At 39.3% G+C, this 22,135-nt stretch overlaps 1 protein-coding gene across 1 annotated transcript in view; it reads left to right on the top strand.

The window, feature by feature from the left end:
• Nucleotides 1-2,655, top strand: part of SF3B1 (splicing factor 3b subunit 1) — a gene marked incomplete at its 5' end in the record, with an annotated part of 42,152 nt that extends 39,497 nt beyond the window's left edge. Inside the window, 2 exon segments of the mRNA XM_079135351.1 lie at nucleotides 735-951; nucleotides 2,172-2,655. Coding sequence (XP_078991477.1) covers nucleotides 735-951; nucleotides 2,172-2,330 — 376 coding nt within the window. The 3' untranslated portion in view covers nucleotides 2,331-2,655.
• Nucleotides 2,656-22,135: the final 19,480 nt, after the last annotated feature.

The raw sequence follows: 22,135 nt of genomic DNA, 5'->3' as shown, positions 1-22,135 counted from the left end.
GGATAGATTTGACATTAAGAGAAGTAAGGATGTTAGTAAGTACATATCTCTTCTGACTTTTAGGTATTCTGTCTTTGGGGCTAAATGTGTGAACTTTTTATACCCAACTCCCCCTTTACACCCATCACAGACCCAATATGTATTATTCTGTGCTCATACTTGGAATAACTGTGGAATGAATGACTCAGTTGATTTGTCATAAACATAAGTTCATGTGTAGCACAAGAGATGAAAGAGTTCTTATTTCTGTAGGCTTGAAAAAAATTCCCAATATCTTCCTTTTCCCAAATGGAGTTTTTGAAATGAAACTTAATATTTACATGAAAGCGGGTCTAATTTTAGTTATCTGTTGTATTCCAGCATCTGATTTTCTACCAAACATTTTAAGTTTATAGTTTAAAATCAGGTATTACTATTAATCATTTATTATGTAAGAGTCACATGTCTCCACTTCAGCAGCATTTTGAAACTAAAGGATTTTGCTTATGTTCCTTTTAAAGACTAATTAGGAGATGTGGCTTATTTTTTAAACTTTGTGAGGTTTGAGTTATTAAAGCAAAAGATCTCAAGTGCCATCATTAGTCATTCTGAAGGACATTTCAGATCATAAGGTGTTGGAATGACTTCCCATTTGGTCAGTTCTTTGAATTAGTGGTTTAGTTCCTAATGGGCAGATGAATATTCCTGTAAAGTCAAGACTGTTTCTTAACAGAATTTTTTCCCCTCCGTTACAGGGACCTTGTACACAGACAGACAGCTAGTGCAGTAGTACAGCACATGTCACTGGGGGTTTATGGATTTGGTTGTGAAGATTCCCTGAATCACTTGTTGAACTATGTATGGCCCAATGTTTTTGAGACATCTCCCCATGTAATCCAGGCAGTTATGGGCGCCCTGGAGGGCCTGAGAGTTGCTATTGGACCATGCAGAATGTTGCAGTATTGTTTACAGGTAAGTTAAATTTTTTAAAGTTTACTCAATGATTAAAGTAATTTAGTTTAATAGGTTGAATTAAGTTACCATTCCTAATTATCAATAGGGCATATATTATGCCATATGGGAAGACAGCAGTATGGTGAAGAGGGAATTAAATTTTGGTCTTTGCTCATTGCAGTTTTGTGCAATTGCTAGATTTTTTTTGCCCCCACTTAAACGGAAATTGTTTTGGTGTTTTTCACTGTATTTTTATTTTTTCGTATTTTTTGTTGGTGGTGGTGCATTACATTTGTACATAATGTGGGATTTGTTTTTTGCATAGTTATACATGCACACGATATGAGAATGTAATTTGACCAATTTCATTCCCCAGTGATTCTTTCCCCTTTTTTCCCCCCCTTCCTTGGTCCGTTTTCTTTACTCTACTGATCTCCCTTCAAATTTCACAAGATTGACCCCACCACCCCCACACCTTTCTTTTATCTTATTCCTCTCTAGCTCCCACATGAGAAAAAAAAATTACCTATGACCCTTCTGAGTTTGTTATCTTTTGCTTAACACGTTTTCAAGTTCCATCTGTTTAGTGCAAATGACATAATTCATTCCTTAAGGCTGAATAAAGCCCATTGTGTGTGTGTATATATGTATGTATACATACATATGTGTGTGTGTGTGTGTGAGTGTTTATTTATCACATTTACTTTATCTCATCTGTTGATGGACACCTAGGCTGGTTCCATAATTTGGCTATTGTAAGTTTTGCTGCATGTATCAGTATAGAGTGATGACTTTAATTCTTTAAATATCAAGGAATAGTATAATTAGGTCTTATGGAGGTTCCATTCCTGGTCTTTGGAGGAACCTCCATACTGATTTCCATAGTAGTTGTACTAATTTATTGCCCCACCAACAGTGTAAAAGTGTTTCTTTTTCTCCACATCTTCTCCAGTGTTTATTTATATTCCTTTTTAAAAATTTTTTCTTAGTTGTAAGTGGACACAATACTATTTTATTTATTTATTTTTATGTGGTGCTGAGGACCAAACACAGTGCCTCACACATGCTAGGCAAGTGCTCTATCACTGAGCCACAAACTCAGCCCCCTCAGTGTAGTTTTGATTTGCATTTCTTAAAGGGAAATATTTTGAATTATATCTTTATGGCCTTTTAAAAATTGTGTTCAGGTTATATATGTTTTTGGAAATTGAAATAATGGAATCTTTCAATTATTCTAGGGTCTGTTTCACCCAGCTCGGAAAGTCAGAGATGTGTATTGGAAAATTTACAACTCCATCTACATTGGTTCACAGGATGCTCTCATAGCACATTACCCAAGAATCTACAATGATGATAAGAACACCTATATTCGTTATGAACTTGACTATATCTTGTAATTTTGTTTTTGTGTTTAATGCACAGCTGTTTCACACCGTAAAACTTGCTTCAATTTGGTGATATAAACTTTTAAACATTGCAGATCAGTGAAGAACTGGTCATAGAGGAAGAGCTAGAAATCCAGTAGCATGATTTTTAAATAACCTGTCTTCGTTTTTTGATGTTAAACAGTAAACGCCAGTAGTGACCAAGAACACAGTGATTGCACACACTATACTGGAGGGATTTCATTTTTAATTCATCTTTATGAAGATTTAGAATTCATTCCTTGTATTTAAAGGGAATGTTTAATTGAGAAATAAACATTTGTGTACAAAATGCTAATTTGCGTGTGTTTTTTGAACATGACTTGTAAAATGCGGAAGTTTGATAAAGTATTGGTCTGTGTAGACTAAATGGTTTAACTTCATTTTCTGTCACCTGGTTTCTAGAAAGTATTTAGCAGAATACAAAGTATATAAAGTGATGGCATCTTTGTCAAAATTCCATTGTTCTGTTGATGACAGTGAAAAGAGTAGCTTTGCAGGGGGTGTCCCCTCAGTCTAGCACAACTATTCCATTACCATAGGAAATTAGCACCTTGGCTAAACTGTCTTGAATATTATTATTTTGTACTTACATAGCACCTTTCACCTCTTGATTTCTCAAAATGCTTTATAAACACTTTTAAAGGAAGAGATCTATGTCCAAGTCTTGACTGGTCTGTGTTTAGAGAGCAGGAAAATTGTCATTTCAAAACTGCTTTCTGCCTTTTGGGAGCAAGGCTACCTAAGTACTACTAATAGAATAAGACAATCTTTGGGCTCTTTCTGTGTCTTAAGCCACTACTCAAAGATGTATTCAGTAAGTACCTGTTGAATACCATTGTGCTTAGACGCAGGGGATACAAAGGTATGACCTGCCATTTACTTTTAAAAACTAGAATAATGGAAGGGGGCACACATTTCATTGAAGAGTCTTTGTGTACTATGACATGGCACAGTGGTTGCAGCTAAAGAGTCTTGGTTTATTTAGTTTTGTGTATAGTAATTAGATTATAAATTGATCTCAGTGTGTGGCATAAACTGAAATGCCATCTAATTCTTGAACCAAGCATTGAGGCAGTTATTAATGTTCTTGGCAAATATTTTAAGAATCATTTCAACTTTTTCTAATTTTATTTTATGGCCCCAAATTTCTTGTTTTTAGACCTGTTACTACCCATAGCTGTGTTACTTTGTCTCCCCTATGTTATTGTAAATTCTAAAGGGAAAAGAAATTTGCAAGCAGTGTTGTTAGCACATGATGACTCTGCTATTATAAATAAATCTCACAGGGACTAGGAGATTTGTAACTCCCACTATTAGCATGTAGGGCTCCCTGCTTTGGAAGCTTAAATGAGAATCAACTTATAATTGGCTTTTACAAAATTGATATTGAGCATTAACTGTTCCCAAGCAGAATGTATAATTTCTTGTTATTCCTCATATGGTATAATTTTCTGACAATATTTGTCATTGTATAGTAACATTAAACAAATTCCAAAATCACCTATATCTGATCTTTAAAGTTGTCTAACTATACCTCCCCACCCTATGCATTTAAAATCTGCTGTTTACTATGGTTAATTTCAAATGACCCTCAGTAATTATTAATCATGAATAAAATAGATATCAGAGCCAAAAATTGATTTTAAATCACTCACTCTTGGGAAAATTTAATTATATTTTCAATTCAAATATTTACATGGCTTCAGTTTGCTTGGCCTCTTACTATTTATGGAACATAAGCTTTGTAGTGGAAATGTGGAACAAAGGAGACTAATACTCCTAACTGACTTTTTGCTGACAAAAATAATTTGCGGTTAGAGAGGAGAAAAAAAACTGAAGGCTGTGACCTAAAAAATTGGGACCAAATAGAGGCTCACAGATGTTTGGATTTTTTTATTGCATAAGGAAAGCATTTTGTGATAAGTGAAAGACGCTATGTGAAGTTTTAAAAACTATCTTCTCAAAGACCTTCTTTCGCACTTTGTTTTGATGTTTCTTAAAGCCAAACTTAAGCAGGAAGAAATTAATGTTCTTAGGGGGCAGAGGGTGGGTTTTTCTGTGGGCTTTTGTTGGTTTTTCTGTGGGCCGTTGCCCTCTAATGGAATTAATCTCTTTGGCTGTTTGATTTTTTTCATATTGTATTTTTTAAATTTGTTGTACGGTGCCCTGTGAGCATCAAGTACCACCAGATGAATAAAACTTATTATATCTAAAGTCTTAGTAGACCAATTTTTAATCTTAGTTGACTCTCTATTGTTACCACACTACACCCTGTTGTGGTTGTGCCATTTTAATAATATTGACCTCTGGGTTGTTTTCCAAACAAGGGAAACTAAATGTTAAAAAGTCAGATTGTTTTTCTTTGAGCTAAGAAACCGAAGAGATAATTGCAGCTGTATAGGTTCAGTTGTTTGGCTCTTTGGTTTTCAGTGGCTTTTACATCTTAAGGTAAAAGTAAAACTACAGCTATCCTAGAGTTTCTCAGCTTCAGCATTATTGACCTTTGGGCCAAATAAGTCTATTGTTGGGGCTGTCCTACCCAATGTGGGATGAGCAGTTAACCTGGCCTTTGCCCATTAGATGACAGTAGCACTCCCCAATCCAGTTGGGACATTTTAAAATGCCTCCAGGCATTACCTATGTCCCTTGTTGGGCATAGTCTCCCTAGGTTGAAAACCATGTAGGTAGCAGGATTCACTTGTCTGATAAAATTAAAACTTGATGTACAAAGTATTTAATTATAGGCAGCAGTGCCTAGAAAATAACTCAAAATACTATTTAGTAAATATTTAAACTTACCTAGCTTGGGTATAACTCACTCTCTCTATATAATAAAGTCCAAGGGAAAACAAGCCATGAAAATGTCTTAAGGTGTTGACCCCTCTGGTTCTTCGAACATCTTGTAGCAAAGTTGTAGTCAGATGTGCAACTCCTGAAGTAGCCGGGTGTACCACATGGAATGCTGGTCCTCAAGACCTGGGTTCTCACAATAGGTGGATATATGTATGGCTGGAGGAGTAGGGCAGGCAGAGGGCTTAGAGACCCTTTTCTCCCTTTTTAAGTCATTTTCATAGGAAGCCATAGAACGTAAGGCGATTTGATAGAGAATTGATGTTTGAAGGCAGCTGGGATTTGTATGCCTCAATTTAGAGAAAAGTGGTCAGTGATATCTATGGTGTTCTTTTTAGAAAAATTTGAGTTCTAAAATTTATTTAGTTTGGATTTTAAAAATTATAAAGACAGTTGAGTGTCATGTTGAACAAATAATATTAATTTGGGGAGTTGTGTGATGTTGTGGATTAAAATCAGGTCCTCACACGTGCTAGACAGGCAATCTGCCTGTCACCTCAGCCCTGGGAAGGAGATTTTAAGGAAGTTAGTTGAGAGTTTTGTGATTAGGGTTGGTCGTAAGTATCCTGGAATGTTTTTGCTAGGAAATAAACTTGGAAATAGGATAAATTATTAATTGTTTCTGTATCTACCCCCCCAACTTAAAGGTTTACTGAGAAAAATTGAAAGACTAGTATAATGAGGGCAGGTGTTATCTTCCTAAATTCAGTATTTGGTATAATCTCATGAAACAATCTTCAGTCAATTACCAAAGAGAAATTTTGAGACTAGATAAAATAGAGGAGACTGATGAGCTAAGTGAAGTGGATCACTGCCTGAATGAGTTTCTGATGAGATTGAAAGGGGTGGAAGACGGGCACAAATTGAAGGATTTTGGGACAATTTCTCCCTAAGGGAGAAATCACAGTGGAGTGTAGGTAAGTCAAGTTTGTCCTTGGCATGTCACAATTTCTCCCTAAGGGAGAAATCACAGTGGAGTGTAGGTAAGTCAAGTTTGTCCTTGGCATGTCAGGGTGTCAAAGTATAAAAATATTTTTTGGTGCTTCAGAAATAAGTAGTCAAAGTTATGTAAAGAATTCAAACAGCAAACCTAGTTGAAAGTTTCTTTTTTTTTAAATTAGAGCTTTATAGCGGTCCATAGTGGTTAGATTCGTCCTGACAAACTCATAAATGCATGGAAATGGATTTCAGTTCATAATTTCCCCCTTTCTGTCCTCCCACTTTTCCTTCCTGTCTTCTCCCCTAGTTAAGCTTTAACATTGATGTCTCTGGTCGGTAAAGTGTATAATGTGTAACTAAAACACTCTGCATACTTTTAATTAGAATATGTACATCGGGGAAGAAAATGACTTAGTACCAAAATGATAAGGAAGATGTGTTCCTGTGTCAAACATGTAGGTCATTGATATTCCAGGTGTGGTCTGGAGAGCAGCATCAGTGTCACATTTTGTTTTTGGTACTAAGGATTGAACCTAGGGGTGCTTAACCACTGAGTCTTACAACCCCAACCCTTTTTATATTTTATTTTGAGAGAGGATCTCACCAAGTTGCTTAGGGCCTAAGTTGCTGAGGCTAGCTTTGATCTCACCATCCTCCTGCCTCAGCCTCCTGAACCATCAGGATTAAAGATATGCGCCACGAAGCCCAGCCAGTGTCACGTGTTTTTTAGAAATACGCTCTCAGGCTCCATCCTATCCTTACTGAGTGGGAAGCTGCATTTTACAAAGATCTTTCCCAGATGATTTATATGTGCTTTAAGGTTTTAAGAAGCTCTAGTGTAGGACACACTCCATTCCTAATATGGCAATGATAATGGTGATAAGAAGCAGATGTGCCTTGCATGTAAACAGGTGGGACGATCAACACATACAACCAGCAGGTGGTCAGAACACCTCCAGGAAGGTGCTTTTTTTTTTTTTCTAAAATCTATAATGAAATGAAGAAATGGGAAATTTTTTTGTTTTCTCCTAGTAAAGCTGGTCAGTTGATGTAGTAAATAAACCTCACATGTGCATTTACATTACTTTTCCTGCTACTGACTAGTTGATATTGGTTGTTGGAAAACATTGAACTGAAAGAAGTTCACTCAATGCAGATAATAAACTGACCTAGGAGAATCAGGCAGCCTGTTGGGAATCCTCCCTGCATTTACCCTAAGTGAAACAGGGAGTCAACTCAGTGTGGGCTTAACAGTTGGTTCTGGAGTTAGTCCTGAATTTGTAACCTGGGCATGCCACTTAACTGGCTGTGTGATCTAGAGCAAGTGACTTGACCTCTCTTTCACTTTCTAATTTGTAGAGTGGGCATAATTACAGTACCTTCTTCAACAAGTGGTAGTCGGTGAAGATTAACAGATAATTTTGTGTGTGTATGGTGAAATGCTTAAACATAATGCTTAACAAATATAACAGCTCTTACTGTTGATGAAGTTTGTTATTTTTATTTTGAGGGAGAAGACATCTCTTGTCATTGCTGACAGAGTGGATAGAGATTGGTAGGTAGTTTGAGGAGAGAGCATCTTGGGAACAACTCTTAAGGAATAAGAAACTCATCAGGGACATTTAAGATTGCCTGTCAGTCCCAAGGGGTTGCTGGGTCTTCTCCAGTGTTGCCCAATAGCCCAGGTAGCTGGAGAACATATTTGGTTTAGTATCTTTCTGAAGGTGTAGCAGAAGTTAAGAAGCTTCAGGGATCGGGTGTGAGTGCACGTGAAGACTCTGATGAGGGTTTGCTCTTCAAATCATTTTAGGAGCTAGGTCACTCAGTGGTTAGAAGCATACTCCTCAAATTTTCTCTGGGGATAGTGGCATGATTCTGCCCTCAACACTTAAATGAGATATGAAGCCCAATATGTTTTTATTTTCTGATGGGCCTTGCATGTTCATTGCACTGAGTAATCAAGAACAAATTATCTGTTTGTCTTTTGAGTTTATGAAATCTTAGCTTCAAGGAAATTTAGAAATGTGTTCTGAGGTGTAAACATAACTACAATTTAAGCTCATGAGGACTTCACCCATTTATTTGACAAATAGCTAGGTATCACATGTCTATAAGGCACTTAGCTGCTGTAAGTATCCTAGAAAAGTAATGGGAAAAAAATACTCAAGTAACTTTAAGAGAGGAGAGAATGTCAACAGTGGTGCAGGTCAAACTCGGCAAGTTCATGACAGTTCTTCATGTGGGAGGGGAAGAAGAGCCTGCGGAGGAGGGCTCACTTGGCTGCGGTTTAATTTAGGGAAAAGTTGGAATTGTGCAAATGTCCTTGTTAGGGAGATGATAGAGGAATGGAAGTGGGAAAGTGTGAGCTGGAGGACAGCTAAGTGATGAGAAAAATAGGAAGATCAGATGAAGTTCTAAAGTCAGGGCCAGAATCTGCTGGTTCAGATCTGAAACTCCAGCACTGAGTACCATACCTTCCCTGTGCATGGATTCAGATTATGAAAAGCCTTTCTACAGGCCATTCTTTACATTTTATTTTATAGGTAATGGGTAACCACTGACTATTCAACATTCACTTATTCTGAAAATACCTATTGAAGGTTTTAGAGAAATGGCATGAATTTAACCGTGCTTGCAGGAAGATAAATATCCCTAGTTCGTTTTCTTGATCCAGAATAGTTATATAAAGCAAGTGTTTCTAGCGCAGAATTAGTTTGGAGGAGACTTTCAGACTGACCAAATCATGGCCCCCACTCAGCCCCTTGCTCCCACCCCCTCAACTGTGATGCTGTGGCCCTGCTGGAGGCCCAGTTGTGAAAGGGAAAGAGCAAACTGATTTTGTGTTCTTCAAATGATTCCTTGTTCGCTTTTGCCCCTAAAAGTCTAAACTTCAGAGGTCTAGAAGGTGTTCATCAGAAAACTGATTTTTGGTATCACAAAGGGATCTAGAATGTTCTGTATTTTTCAGGGGGAAACAGTGATTGTTCCAAAAGACCCTGGCTAATCTGATGTGTGGGCTGAAGGGCCTTCTGGACTCTTCCCATGTGAGGAGTGGGATGGACTAGCTGTTCCAGTGTTTTCCTGGAGTGCGGCACTGCACTCTGGCCAGCCACCTCAAGAGAGCACGTGTACATGTTGTGGCAGGGTAAGCAAGACAAGGGAAGTGAAAATGCTTTGCAAATCTTGAAGTTACACGTCTCCATATGAAGTTATATATGGATCCTACTTTTATCTTCCTTTTTGCTGTGCTAGGGATTGAACCCAGGACCTCATACATGCTAGGTAAGTGTTCTACACCCCCAGCCCTTTGGGGTCTTACTAAGTTACCCAGGGAGACTGGGCCTTTCAATCCTCTTGCTTTAGCCTCTGGAATAGCTGGGATTACAGGCGTATGTCACCATGCCAGTGTGGGGTGGGGGCAGGGGGTGTGGGGAGAGCCTACTTCTTTCTCTAACTTAAAAAAAAAGGAAGTTTGTAATTAGATGTTAAATTTAATCCGTCATCTCTCTCCAAGAAATGTTATTAAAGGGGTCAAGCTGTCGAATCCCGATACTACACTTACTGAGTCCAGTCCATGAAGGTTTTCCACGGACTGTCAGAGCTATCTGTCATCAAGGGTCTCAATTAATATGGACTCTTGAGGTAAAGAGGAAAGGAGTGGCCTGAAAAGGGAGGGGTGATAGCTTATTGATACTTAACCTTGGATAAAAGAAAGAGGAAATCTGGGTGCAGTGACAATTGCCTGTATTCCCCAGCAATTAGGGAAGCTGAGGCAGCAGGATGACTTGAGCCCAGAAGTTCAAGGTCAGCCTGGGCAACACAGCAAGAGCCTGACTAAACAACATGAGAATTCTTTTTGAGTGTGATGTGGCCTGGTTTTTTGTCTTGCTAGTTGTAACAAGAATCAGTTTACTAGGGCTTAGCAAACAGAAGAGAATCAGTTCTGATTTTGGTGAGATGTGGGCTAATAAAGAATGTCATCATGATTAAAACCTTTGCGTTCAAAGGAAAAATTATGAAACCTACATTCATAAGCAATTTAATAACACACTGTATGATACATACTCCATGATTTCCAAAGACTTTAGCATCATTGCTCATTTGTTTCTCATAAAACTTTAAGAAGTAGATACTTGTGTTTACTGCACAGAGGAGACAGTTATGGTTCAGAGGTTTGTGGGGCCATTATTTGAACCATGGCAGACCAGCTCCTTCCATTGATGCATATATACAGTGTTATTTTTGACTATTTTAACTATCAAAATTAATTTTTGACCTTAATTTTCTAGACTAATGAGAACTATATCACTTTTTAGAGGTAATTTTCTTTCCCAAATCTTCTAGGGAGTGAAATCAAAGAGGTAATCAGGAGACTATAAGGGTGGAAAACCTTATTGTAGAATATAGAAACAAGTGAATATTTAATGTTTGATAGAAAACTAATGGGAAAGAAAAAACAGAAAAATTTTGCCAAAAATCTGTTCAAATGTGGCTCATTGAAAGGCAAGGCATTAAATGGATATGATATAAATAATGAAAAATATAAATAGTGTCTGTGAATTTTGATGAGTACAAAACTTTTTATCACATAGTTACAGCCTTCATGTGGTTAAGTAATATGTCCAACATTGAGAGGAAATAGTTTAATGGGCATTAAATTTTAAGAATTTCCTTAGGATTGAATTTTTAAGCCCCATAGATGATCTGGTGTTTTCCCCACATGGTGTTTCTTTCTGTTGTCTTGTGAATAGTAGCTATGATTATGTACAGCTCTTTGTTAGCTGTTTACTAGCTCCCTCTTCCCCTTGGGTCTTCAGATAGCATCTTCAGTTAGATAACAAAATGTTTGAGCTCTTGTGTATGTAGACAATACGCATGCAGAACATAGGGCAACTGCTAGCACTTAGTGTTTTTTTTTCTGTTCATCTGGCCACCCCAGGGATCTCTTTTGCTCTTCTTTGTGATCTCTGACATGGCCATACTCTGAGGCAATGAGAAGTCATCAGGCAGGAGAATAGCAGTGGGGGGGCTCAGATTAGACTCACCATGTAGTTCAGTTCCCCTCTTAGGACTGCCTGAACTTACTGTCCTCTTTCAGGCTGCCCCACTGTGGCTCAGACAGCTGGTGCTATTTGGAAAGACTCCTGGCTTCCTCTTCAGGCTAGATCTTTGAGATCTAGATCTGCTAGATGATAAGAATGGGCTTCTTTGCTTCATCTGGACTCTGCTGACTAAGATGTTGCATTGATGTGCTCCTCCAGTACCTGGTATCCACACTGCTCATCACTCACACCCCAGCTGAAGTATCTATTCACTTGTATGTCTTCCCTGATGGTCTCTAAATGGCATGAGGGAATGGACTGGGCCCACAACTCATCCTCAGGTCCCCAGCACCTGTCTGCTCTCAAGGTACCTGTGCTGAGAGACTCAGGGAATGAAAGCTGCACCCTCAATTATTTCAAACAGAGTATTATTGCTGGGAGTTGCATAAGCACTTCTAAGCAGAAAAGCAAAAAGGCATATTTTTAAACAAATATTTCTTTGGCCTTAGTTCACAAGATGTGAGAATATCTTATTTCATCATCTGTTCTGGGAAAAGCTTTGTTCAAAACATCTAAGCTAAGAGTACTATTCTTAGCTTCTGACAGGGGGCAGCAGAGCCCAGGAAAACGAAGGCTTATACCTTCGAACCAGTGGTGGCTTACAAACTTGGAGCCAAATCTTTCAAATTTTTTAGGAAAAACCAGCCCTTGATATCTAATAATCTCACTGTTGAATAAAGTTTTCCAGGTAAAGGCTAACTTTTATTAACAATATTATTTGAAGGCACTGCAAATGATGTCCATTTTTTTTTAAAGGGCGCTAAAAATAATATAAGGTGCCCACGTGTAATCCCAGAGGCTTGGGAGGCTGAGGCAGGAGGATGGTGAATTCAAAACCAGCCTCAGCAACTTAGTGAGGCCCTAAGCAACTAAGTGAAACTCTGTCTTTAAGTAAAATATAAAAAGGGCTGGGGATGTGGCTTAGTGGTTAAGCACCCCTGGGTTCAATCCCTGGTACCAAAAAGCAAACAAACAAAAAACCCAAAACAACAACAACAAAAAAAACAATCATCTCTCTCATTTTATTACATAAGTAAAAAAGTAGGTACTTATTTTGTAAGCAATTCATAAAATGGTGCCAGGTCATAAAATATTTCCAATCAATGTTGAGGATAATGATAAGATTTACTAATAAACAGGTGCATCCCCTCACTTCCACCAGCCCTCTCCCCTTGGTGGTGGTGGGGAGACATAAAGTAAGTAAGGAAGAAAGAACAAAACAAAACAATGAAAGCAGTTGAGATAACTGAAGCCAATAGCCAGACCTCACCCATCACAGCATGAGCTCACCCATCACAGCCTGAGCCCTCAGAGGCCCGGCCTCATGCCTGGGGTTCCTTTCTGTGTCCAGTGCCCAGCACAGGCCTGCCATTTGGCAGCAGGTGTTAGTGAATGAGGAATTGAGGGAACACATCTGGTCCAACTACATCTAGTTCCCCAGGGGAGTCCCCAAGTCATGTATTGGATCCACTTGTCCCATAAAGACCCTCAAAGGAGGAATTTGCCTTTACAACCAGGATCACCAAGGCATGTTCTACTCCATGTCTGGTTTCAGGAACTTTGCTCCTTTTCCACTATGTAAAACTATTCAAAAGAGTCCAGGGTAAAGAAAAGTCAACATTCCATGTGGCTGCCTGTGGGTTTGCACAGGTAAAGGATATTTGGATGGGCTGGATCTGGTTGTCAGGTATTTGGCCTGCGGCCCACACAGTCAGCTTGAAACCAGGAGTACAAAAGAGGTCCGAGGTTCTCCTGAGCTTCTCTCATGTCCTTCTCCCTCTTGATTTAGAAGACCCAGGGTAGTTCAGCTTTTGTTTCCTCATGTTCCTTTTTCCAACATCAATGCAGCCCATTACATGAATCTTTCCATCTTCTAAGGTGTTGGTGGATAGATCTCTGCTTATTAAATTCTACTTGTACTTCCCAGAGGTCAACTTTTGTTTTTTAATTTTTTGTAGTTCTGGGGATCAAGTCCGGAACTTCACACTTGCCAGGCAAGTGCTCTACCACTGAGCCACATTCCCAGACCCCTGAGATCAAATTTAAAACTGAGTTCTTGTCACTTAGTAAGAGCCTCACCATTTCTTTTAAAAATAACTCAGAACCTCTTACACAAAATTCATGTTTTTCTTTTTCCATTTAAGTAGCAGCTTCACGTGATTTATCGTGTTATAGAGACAGCAATTCTCTTAAGGGATAGGACAAGTATTAAGACACCTCTCCTGGCAGATGAGTGAGATGAGACTCAGAGAGGGCAAGTCCTGGGCTTGTTGGTCACCTGGCTTGTTGTTCATGGCAGAACCCAGGTTCCCCTGAGCAACTCATGCTTATTCACCGGTGGGGTCTGGATGGGCACTGAGTGGGTGGGGATCCTGAAACATGGAGATCAAGGGAGAGCATGCCTGTTTGAGCCTGGTGCAGGGCTCCACTCAGTGTGGTCTTCGCTACCCGGCACACTGCCACAGTAGGGATCATGTGGTGTCCTGGCCCACAAATCAAACAGGGTGTGGAGGATGGAAGACTTTCACTACAGCAAACATTTCTACAGAAAGGAGTGTGAAGATTACCCAAGGGGCTGGGGATGAGGGAAACAGTCTTCGAAGGGGAGAGGACATTTTTGGGGATCTGTTGCTGGGTCAGGATGTATGTTTTATTTTATTTAGTTGTCACAAGAGCCTTGGAATCTCTTTCTCAGGTGGGACTATTGAGTCACAGGGCCATCGAGTAATGCCCAAGAAAACTATCCTGAAGATCCCTAGGGACACCATTCACAGGGGGATGCAATTCACATGCAGCACCACATGAAGAAAGCCCCAGAAGGTGAAGCCCAGATTTATTCCCAGGCTGTCTGTGTCAGGAGCCCACGCACATTCTTAGCACCACTTTATTCTGCATCTTCCAAGACAACTTTTTCTGGAACCCAGCATCTCCAGTCTAACAAGAGAGAACATTGTAAAGGTTATAGATGAGTGAACTCTGTTCTCAGGTCAGAGTTCTGGGTCTGCCACTGACTTGTATGCCCTTGGCCAGTCGCCTGACTCTTCACACAGCCATTGTTTTGTCTGTAACATGAACAGAAGAATCAGGATTAGGGTGAAGACCCTGTGAGATTGGTAGATATGAAAGTGCTTCCCAACCTGTGAAGGTTTGAACGAATACAAGAGTTAGTACAAATCAAGGGAACCAGCGGGCAGCCATTTATTACTGGGGCTGCTGTGTGTGTAGAATATTAACTTTTTGTGCCTCATTTGCTTCTGTAAAAAATGCAAAAGTGCTGATGTCTTGGGTTTGCATGCAGAGGATGGAGCCTTTGTGTACAGGCACTGCGGAGGCCAAAGCAGGAGGCCAGGAAATGAGAACCATGTGGCTCCCAGACGTGGGCCTTGACGCTTCAAGTGTCCCCACAAGGATCAAGTAAAAGGCATGCTAGATGTTCTTGGGTGATAACGAAGAGAAATATGAATTAGAGCTGTTTCTCAGCTTCTTTCATTTTTCCTGAGCAAACATGTCTGTTTATTAGGTGGCTTAACAGCAAAATTATGTTTCATTTGTTGAAATATGACAAAATTGGACAGAATAAGGGGCTATGGATGCTGTAATAAAAATGAGTTATAAAATTTAAATAAGTCTTAAGTTACTTATGGCCTCAGGGACTTTCTGGAGTTAAATGAGAAGAGGGATTGTGTGAACTTGGATCCTGCTTTTTCTTACTGCTCTACTGTGGTGACCATGACTATGTAGAAGTGCAGATGTTTACAGCTTTAGTCTTTATGGAGAAAGAGCCAAGAATGTTCCTTTTCAAATCCTCATTTTCTCTCTGTCATCGTAAAACAAATCCAGCCAGGGTGTCTAGAAGACACAGTGGAGAAGTTGACACCCCTAAGAATCTGTCTTCTGAGGGTTGCAAGGTAATGGCATGTATTCGAGAAAAAAGATGAAAAGGATGAGCCATGTTAAGCAAAATAGGTTAAACTCAGAAGATCAAGGGATGGTATGTTTTCTCTCATATGTAGAAACTAGAAAGGAAAAAGGAGAGGAAGGTGGGGGCAGATCTCACGACAAAAGGGAAATTAGTCAGGAAAGACACCAAGGGAAGACAAAGGGGGAAATGCTGGGGAGTGATACTCACCAAATTATATTGTTATATTGTGTGCATGTGTGAATACATAATAACAAGTCCCATCATTGTGTATCACTATAATGCACCAATAAGAATGTGGAAAGAAAAAAGAAAAAGGGTAAGCACTTGTGGCTTAGATGGAGGGTCTGTGGGAGGGAAATCAAAAGATTCTTGACTTTAGTATAATTGTGCATGCAGGGGACAGAGAGAGAGAGAGAGAGAGAGAGAGAGAGAGAGAGGGCATTTAATAACAGGTGTTATGTTCAGGTGTGAAGAGTAAATACCTCTCAGGTCAAAGTCCCAAAGCAGAGCAGAGAAGTACTTATATTTGTCATGTGAAGCTCTCTGAACAGATTTAAAGTATATTTCTGAATTTAAGGGCAGCTTCTCAAACATTTACCTCAACGAAGAATATTCACCCCAACTGACTGAGATGAGCAATAAACCCTCATAAAACCAAACTAATGAGATGGTCCTGGATTATTAAGAAGAACTGGAATAAAGAGGGAAGGTGACTTTTCTCCTAAAAATGGTCAGTGGTTTTATGTTTGAATTTTTGAGGCAATTTACTGAGTCTTAGAAATGGGAATAACTTCAAAGATTTTTTAATCCATCCCCACCCCCACCACACCCACCCCAAAAGAGTAAACAGACCTAGGGAGATTCAAGTGTTGCCCAAACCCACATGGGAAGGCGGCTGAGGCAGCAGCCAGCCCTGAGACCACTGTCCACACCCTGGGAGAGAAGATCAGGAGGCTTCTTCTTGAGGGCTGGGGCTGAGCATATGGAGGACAGTTCTCTGGAATAAAAAGATGCTGCTTTTAATATTCCCTCATTTAAAAAGTTTGAATTTAACATCTGCTACAGGGAGAGGAAATTAAATTCCAGTTGGCCTCCTTTTTTGCTTTAGTTCTCATTTAAGAGTGGGGGTGGAAAGACAGGCTGGAAGTTGAAAGACAGTAACTTGAGCCATGAAAACACTGTGTGATCCACAATTAGAAAGTGGAATGGGTTACAGATGCCATAATAAATAAAATAAAACAAAAGGAGAAAAGGCAGTCTGAAGCAAAGGTGTACATATTTACTTTCCGCACCAACCAGGTAGAAAAAAATCAACACAAATAATATCTCCTCTAGAATCGTTCTTGAGTATTTATTTGTGTGGCAAAAGGGACAGTAGAGTACACGTAACATATGTTTTATATTCAGATTTCTGCATGGCCTCATCCTAGTCTGGAGCTATGGAAGTGGACATTGTTGTCCTGGAAGTTCTTTCTTTCTTCATTGTTGGGGATAGAGCCCAGGGTGTGGGTATGCTAAGGACAAGCTCTACCCCTAATCCTACCACTAAGCCACCCACTCCCCAGGCTGCTTCTTCATAAATCTAGAATCAGACTAGGAATTCCAAACAGAGAAGGGCTGGTATGTGACTAGTTGCTGTCAAAGGACTAGGACTCGAATTCACCAAGCTAGTGAGAGCATTTGGGGTTCCTTGGGGGAATCCACACCAGGTGCTCACTCCCCCTCAGCTTCACAGAAAACTCCACATAAAGGAAGCTTCTTTCCCAATAGCGATTTAAATGATTTTTTTCTTTTTTAATTTATTTTTATTGTAAAGAAATGGGATACATGTTGTTTCTCTGTTCATGGAGTAAAGGCATACCATTTGTGTAATCATACATTTACTTAAATGCTTTTTAAAAAACATTAAGCCAGAGCTAATCCCAGAGAAGCCTGGAAGATCAGAATAGATGGTCCTTGGTGGTCCTCTGAAGGGATTTAGTGAGTACAAGTGAGATTTCCCAGTTTCCGTTGACTATGGACAGATATGTTTTATTCACTTCAGATTATATGCAATAATGATAGATCATTTATTTCCCTAGAATTTTGGTGATTTAAGAGGTCCAAATTAAGAATGTGTTTGGCCAAAATAGCAGAAAACCTAATTTACAAAGACTTAAAAACATGTAAGAATTTTCATTTCTTACTTAATAAGGTAGGTAGAAGTAGGCATGTGATGGTGGCTACAGTGTTGGGGCCAGCATCCTGCTAAGTCTCTTGGCTTTTTGTTTATAGTTGCAGTGTGTCTGAATAGTAGGCAATGTGCCCAAATACAGGACAGGAAGAAGACAGAAAAGAGGAGACCAGCAGCATTACACCCTTTTATTAGGAAAGCTACAACTTCCTCAGACTATGATTCCAAGCAGATTCTTGCTTATGTCTCATTGTCCAGAACTGGTATATGGTCAAGAAGGTGGAAAAGCAAGGAAGGATTAGGATACGTTTAGGCTAATTTTGGTCCACCTGACACTGGGCACATCACTGTTATGAACCAAATTGAGGTTGGTTAACAAGGCAGAAGGTAGAGGATGATGGTGGATCTTGAATAATTACTGGCAGTATATGTCATATGATGGAGTTCCAGTTTAATACACTTGCAACTGTTAATAAAACAGAAAGCATATTTAAAATGCAGAGCTTTTCACTGTATTATGTCCTCTTCTTTACCTCTGTCTTGAGAGCTGTATAGTTTTCATAAATTTTCTTTGAAATAACATTTATCTACTTTCTTAAAAGAAGCATTGTTAAGACTCACTGCAGCTGTTTGCCTCCAGGGTTCCGACATGCGCAGAGCTACTTTAGTTTCCTGCTACGTATATCTTCATGAACAGCTGGAAGTAATTTTCAACCTAAGCATTTCACATTTCATGGATGGGCGAACTTCACAATAACTTTTGCAGCAACTATTCTAGAGCTCATGCATCTTTGATTGGACACTCGACTAATCTCATCCATTTCATTGGTGCTGAAATATTCAAAACCTCTAAAAAGGTCCTTGCCAGAATTGTAAAAGCACACACATACACACACACAAAATCAAATCCTCTCTTGTTCCTGTCAATATGTTCAGGCTATTCTCAACACAACAACCATAGAGATTCTTCAAAAGAAAAAGTAGACCACATCATGTCCCTCAGTCCTCCAGTGGCTTCCAATCATCCCAGACAAAATCTAAAGTCCTTTGCAGGCTGACTGTGACCTGGTCCCTGTCTGTTTCTCATGTTACATTTTGTACCTCCTCCTCACTCAATTGTGGCCACACTTGTCTTCCTTTTTGTCCATCAAATAAACCAGCCATGTTTCCATCTCAGGCCTTTGCCTTGGCCCTTCTTACATTGTAAAATCTGGGGTGTTCTGTTCTTAGTTATTTGTGTGACCTGAACCTACCTTGATTTAGGATTTTGGCCAAGTGTCTCCTTCTGAAGGCTTTTCCTGTTTAAAGTATCACCTGATTCCCTTATTCTCTATCTCTGAACTTACTCTATTTTTCTACAAGTTCCTTGTCTTAAACTGATTATATGATGTGTTTATCGATTTTTGTTTGTTGATTATATGTTCTCTTCTAGAATGTGAATTTAGCGTTCAGCAGGTGAAAATTCTGCTTCCTTTATTTTTGTATCCTTAGTGTCTAGAAGAGAGTCTGGTGCCAGTAGGTATGCTGTAAATGTTAATAAATATCAGCTGGATGAGAGAATAAGAGTTTTGAAAAATAGGGTCTATGGTCACATATTCAGAAGATTAATGAATAGATCACAGCTTATTGGGTAATTTATTTTTTTTTCAGGAGTATACAGGTATGTAATTAGTAAGGATAGAAAATAACAATGTTCAATTAAATAAAAAAGTATTATGCTGAAGTGTGTGGTTCTTTCTTGAACTGTTCATTTAACACATATTTATTGAGTGCCTCTGTCTTAAGGAAAATAGTATGCTTTTTCACACTTAATGTGTTACTTTTATATTTCCCTACAGAGTTAGCTCCACACTAACTATCATAAAAAGGACCAGGAGAGAGATTTCTAAATGTTCCTCAGGACTCAGGTTTTGGCCCTGTATCATGAACAAGTTTTATTGATGACATGATTGATGCTACAAAAGGCTATTTGACCAATGTAGTAAATGATAGGGAACCATTTAGTGCAGTGCTTTATAGAATCAGGATCCTAAAATGCCTTGGCCAGCCTGAAGTTGTACAATGCCCCACTGAAGGGAAAAAAAGATCAACTAGGAGGACATCTTTGAAGAGGGACCCTGTGGCTTAACAGCAACAAAATGAAAAAAGATTTAGAAATGCAAGTGTCAGGACTCCATAGTGTGCTATGGTTATCACTAAAATAGATGCAAACTTGGGTGAGCTAATATAGCAATATTGATGTGTTATTAATGGCTAATGTACAGAGTAAAATAAAAAAACAAATCTGGAACTGGTGAAGAGAGATATTAACTGAAGGAATTATTGCAAGAAGGAGAAAGAGACTTGTCGTAAGGAGGAGGAGATATTGTGATAGGGAGAAACTTGAACCATGAGGTCTGCAAGCTTCTCAAGAGTTATAAACATGGAGTTTTTCTTTTATAGGGAGAAAGGAGAAAAAAGAACCAAGCAGGGAAAAGGGGGATGAAAGGTGGTGTGTTGAGATAATAGGTCAGAGAACGTTTGACATGGGGCCCACCTATTCTCAGGAGGGGCTGTGTGTGGCTCAGGGCTTGGGAAAGGAGCTCAGCCAAAGCATGGTGAACAAGCATTTGCTCTTTGCTTTGTCTAGACAGGCAGTTCAGAGAACTGATTATTAGACAAGGAAAAAGAATTTTGAGGGTCTATCTGGCTTTGTCAATGAGTGGGGGCTTCTGTGAGTTTTGCATAAGTCATATGGGGAACAGAGGTTCTTTTCAGTAAACCATTCTCTATAGGACAAAGGACGGGGATGCTTTCTTTATTGTCTTCCATGATGACAGGACTCAAGTAAAATTCAACATTTTTATAAACATATGTTTTAGCTTGGGTCCAGAAATTGTCCCTAAAGGCTCATGTGTTGAAGGCTTAGTCCCTAGCTGGTGGCTCTATTAGGAGATGGGGCCTACTTGGAGGAATTAGGTCACTGGAATTATGCTTGGAAGGACATATTTTGTCCCCAGTCTCTTCCTCTGTCTCTGTCTTTCTCTCTTTTTCTGTCTCTCTGATGCTTGGCCACCATGAGGTGAGTAGATTTCCTTTGCCGTGCCCTTCTACCATGATGTCCTGTCTCACCATAGGCCCAGAAACAACAGAACCAAATGACCATGGATTGAAACCTCTGAAACTATGAGTCAAAACAAACCTTTCCTCCTTTAAATTTGATTTTTCTCAGGTATTTTGTCACAGTAACAGAAAGTTGACTATACAAAGTAGACACATACACACACACACACATACACATATTTAGTTTTCAGTGGACCTTTATTTTATTTATTTATATGCAGTGCTGAGAATCAAACCCAGTGCCTCACACATGCTAGGCAAGCGCTCTACCACTGAGCTACAACCCCAGCCCCAAAGTATATATTATATAACACATAATGTACAAATTATATATATATATATATATATATATATAAATATATAAAATATATTGCATGTGCCTAAAGAGAGAAATTGATTAAATATGTGACAGGGATGTGGCAGTCAGATTTAACTTAATCAGATGACCAGTGGCCCAGAAAAGCAAATATGGCTCCATGTCCCAATAATATTTGGCCAGCACTTGGGTTTAAACCCTTGAAAAAATTAAAGCCCTATGTTAGTGTTAAGTCCAACTCCTACCATTTGTCTTTATATTGGGCTATAGTCAAACATTTACCTTTAGTTTACCTTTAGTTAGGGTCTGGTTCCTGGAGGTATCAAAATTTGCAACCCCTAATCAGGAATATCATAGGCCCATCCCTTGAGGAATGTGGACAAACTGGATCATATTATGGAAAAAACAACACAGATGTCAAGGGATGGAAACAACAATCCCCAGATGAGAGCTTGGAGATGTTAGTCTAGAGAAGGTGGGGCAGGAAGAGGAGGGGGTTGGCAAATGATGGGAGCAGCCATCATAAGTGTCTCCAGACACCACAAGTGCTGCCATGTGAAAGAAGAATTAGACTGGTTCTATCTGGTCCCCAGTGGATAGTGCTAGGACGAATGGGAGGAAGTTACAAGCAATAGATCTGGTACAAGCATAAGGAAGCATTTTTTAACTGAGCTGCCTTCAGACAGTGGGGCTCTTCCTGTCATGTCATGCTGCAAAGCTTCACAGCAGAGCTGCTGGAGGAGATCTGACTTTTCAATGTGTGTTTTAGATTAAGTAGCTTTGAAATTCCCTTAATACGGTAAGACTCTCTGATTCTGTGAAATAAAGCAAAATCCCATCATTTTGGCCCCCATTGATTTAGGATAAGTATAAATCCTATTAGTGGGTGCTATGGTTTGGATGGTTTTTGTCCCCCAAGGATTCATGTTCAATTCATTCGCTGAATATTTATTGAGCACTTCACTTCTGTACCAGGCAGGCACAGATGTTGAGAATACCAGTATCCTCAGGATTTACAATTAAGTGGGTGAGAAGGACAAGGAGCCTTGGTCCTCGGTATGCTGATGTAAGAAGAGGTGGGACCTTTAAAAGGGGGCACCTAACCAAATTTAAAAGCTTCTGCATGGCAAAAACAAAACAGCAACAACAAAATAATTAAGAACTTGAAGACTAAACCTACAGACTGGGAGAAAATCTTTACCAGCAACTCTTCTGACAGGGGATTAATATTCTGAATATATAAAGAACTCAAAAAACGTAACACCCAAGACAAAAATAACCCAATCAATAAATGGGCAAGTGAACTAAACAAAAACCTCTCAAAAGAAGAAATACAAATGGCCAAAAAACATATGAAAAAAGTGTTCGACC

The sequence above is a fragment of the Sciurus vulgaris genome (genome assembly GCF_902686455.1).
Source record: "Sciurus vulgaris genome assembly, chromosome: 3".
Taxonomy (NCBI): Eukaryota; Metazoa; Chordata; class Mammalia; order Rodentia; family Sciuridae; genus Sciurus; species Sciurus vulgaris.
The sequence above is the reverse complement of the archived record's forward strand: the minus strand, read 5'-3'. Positions and strand labels throughout refer to the sequence as shown.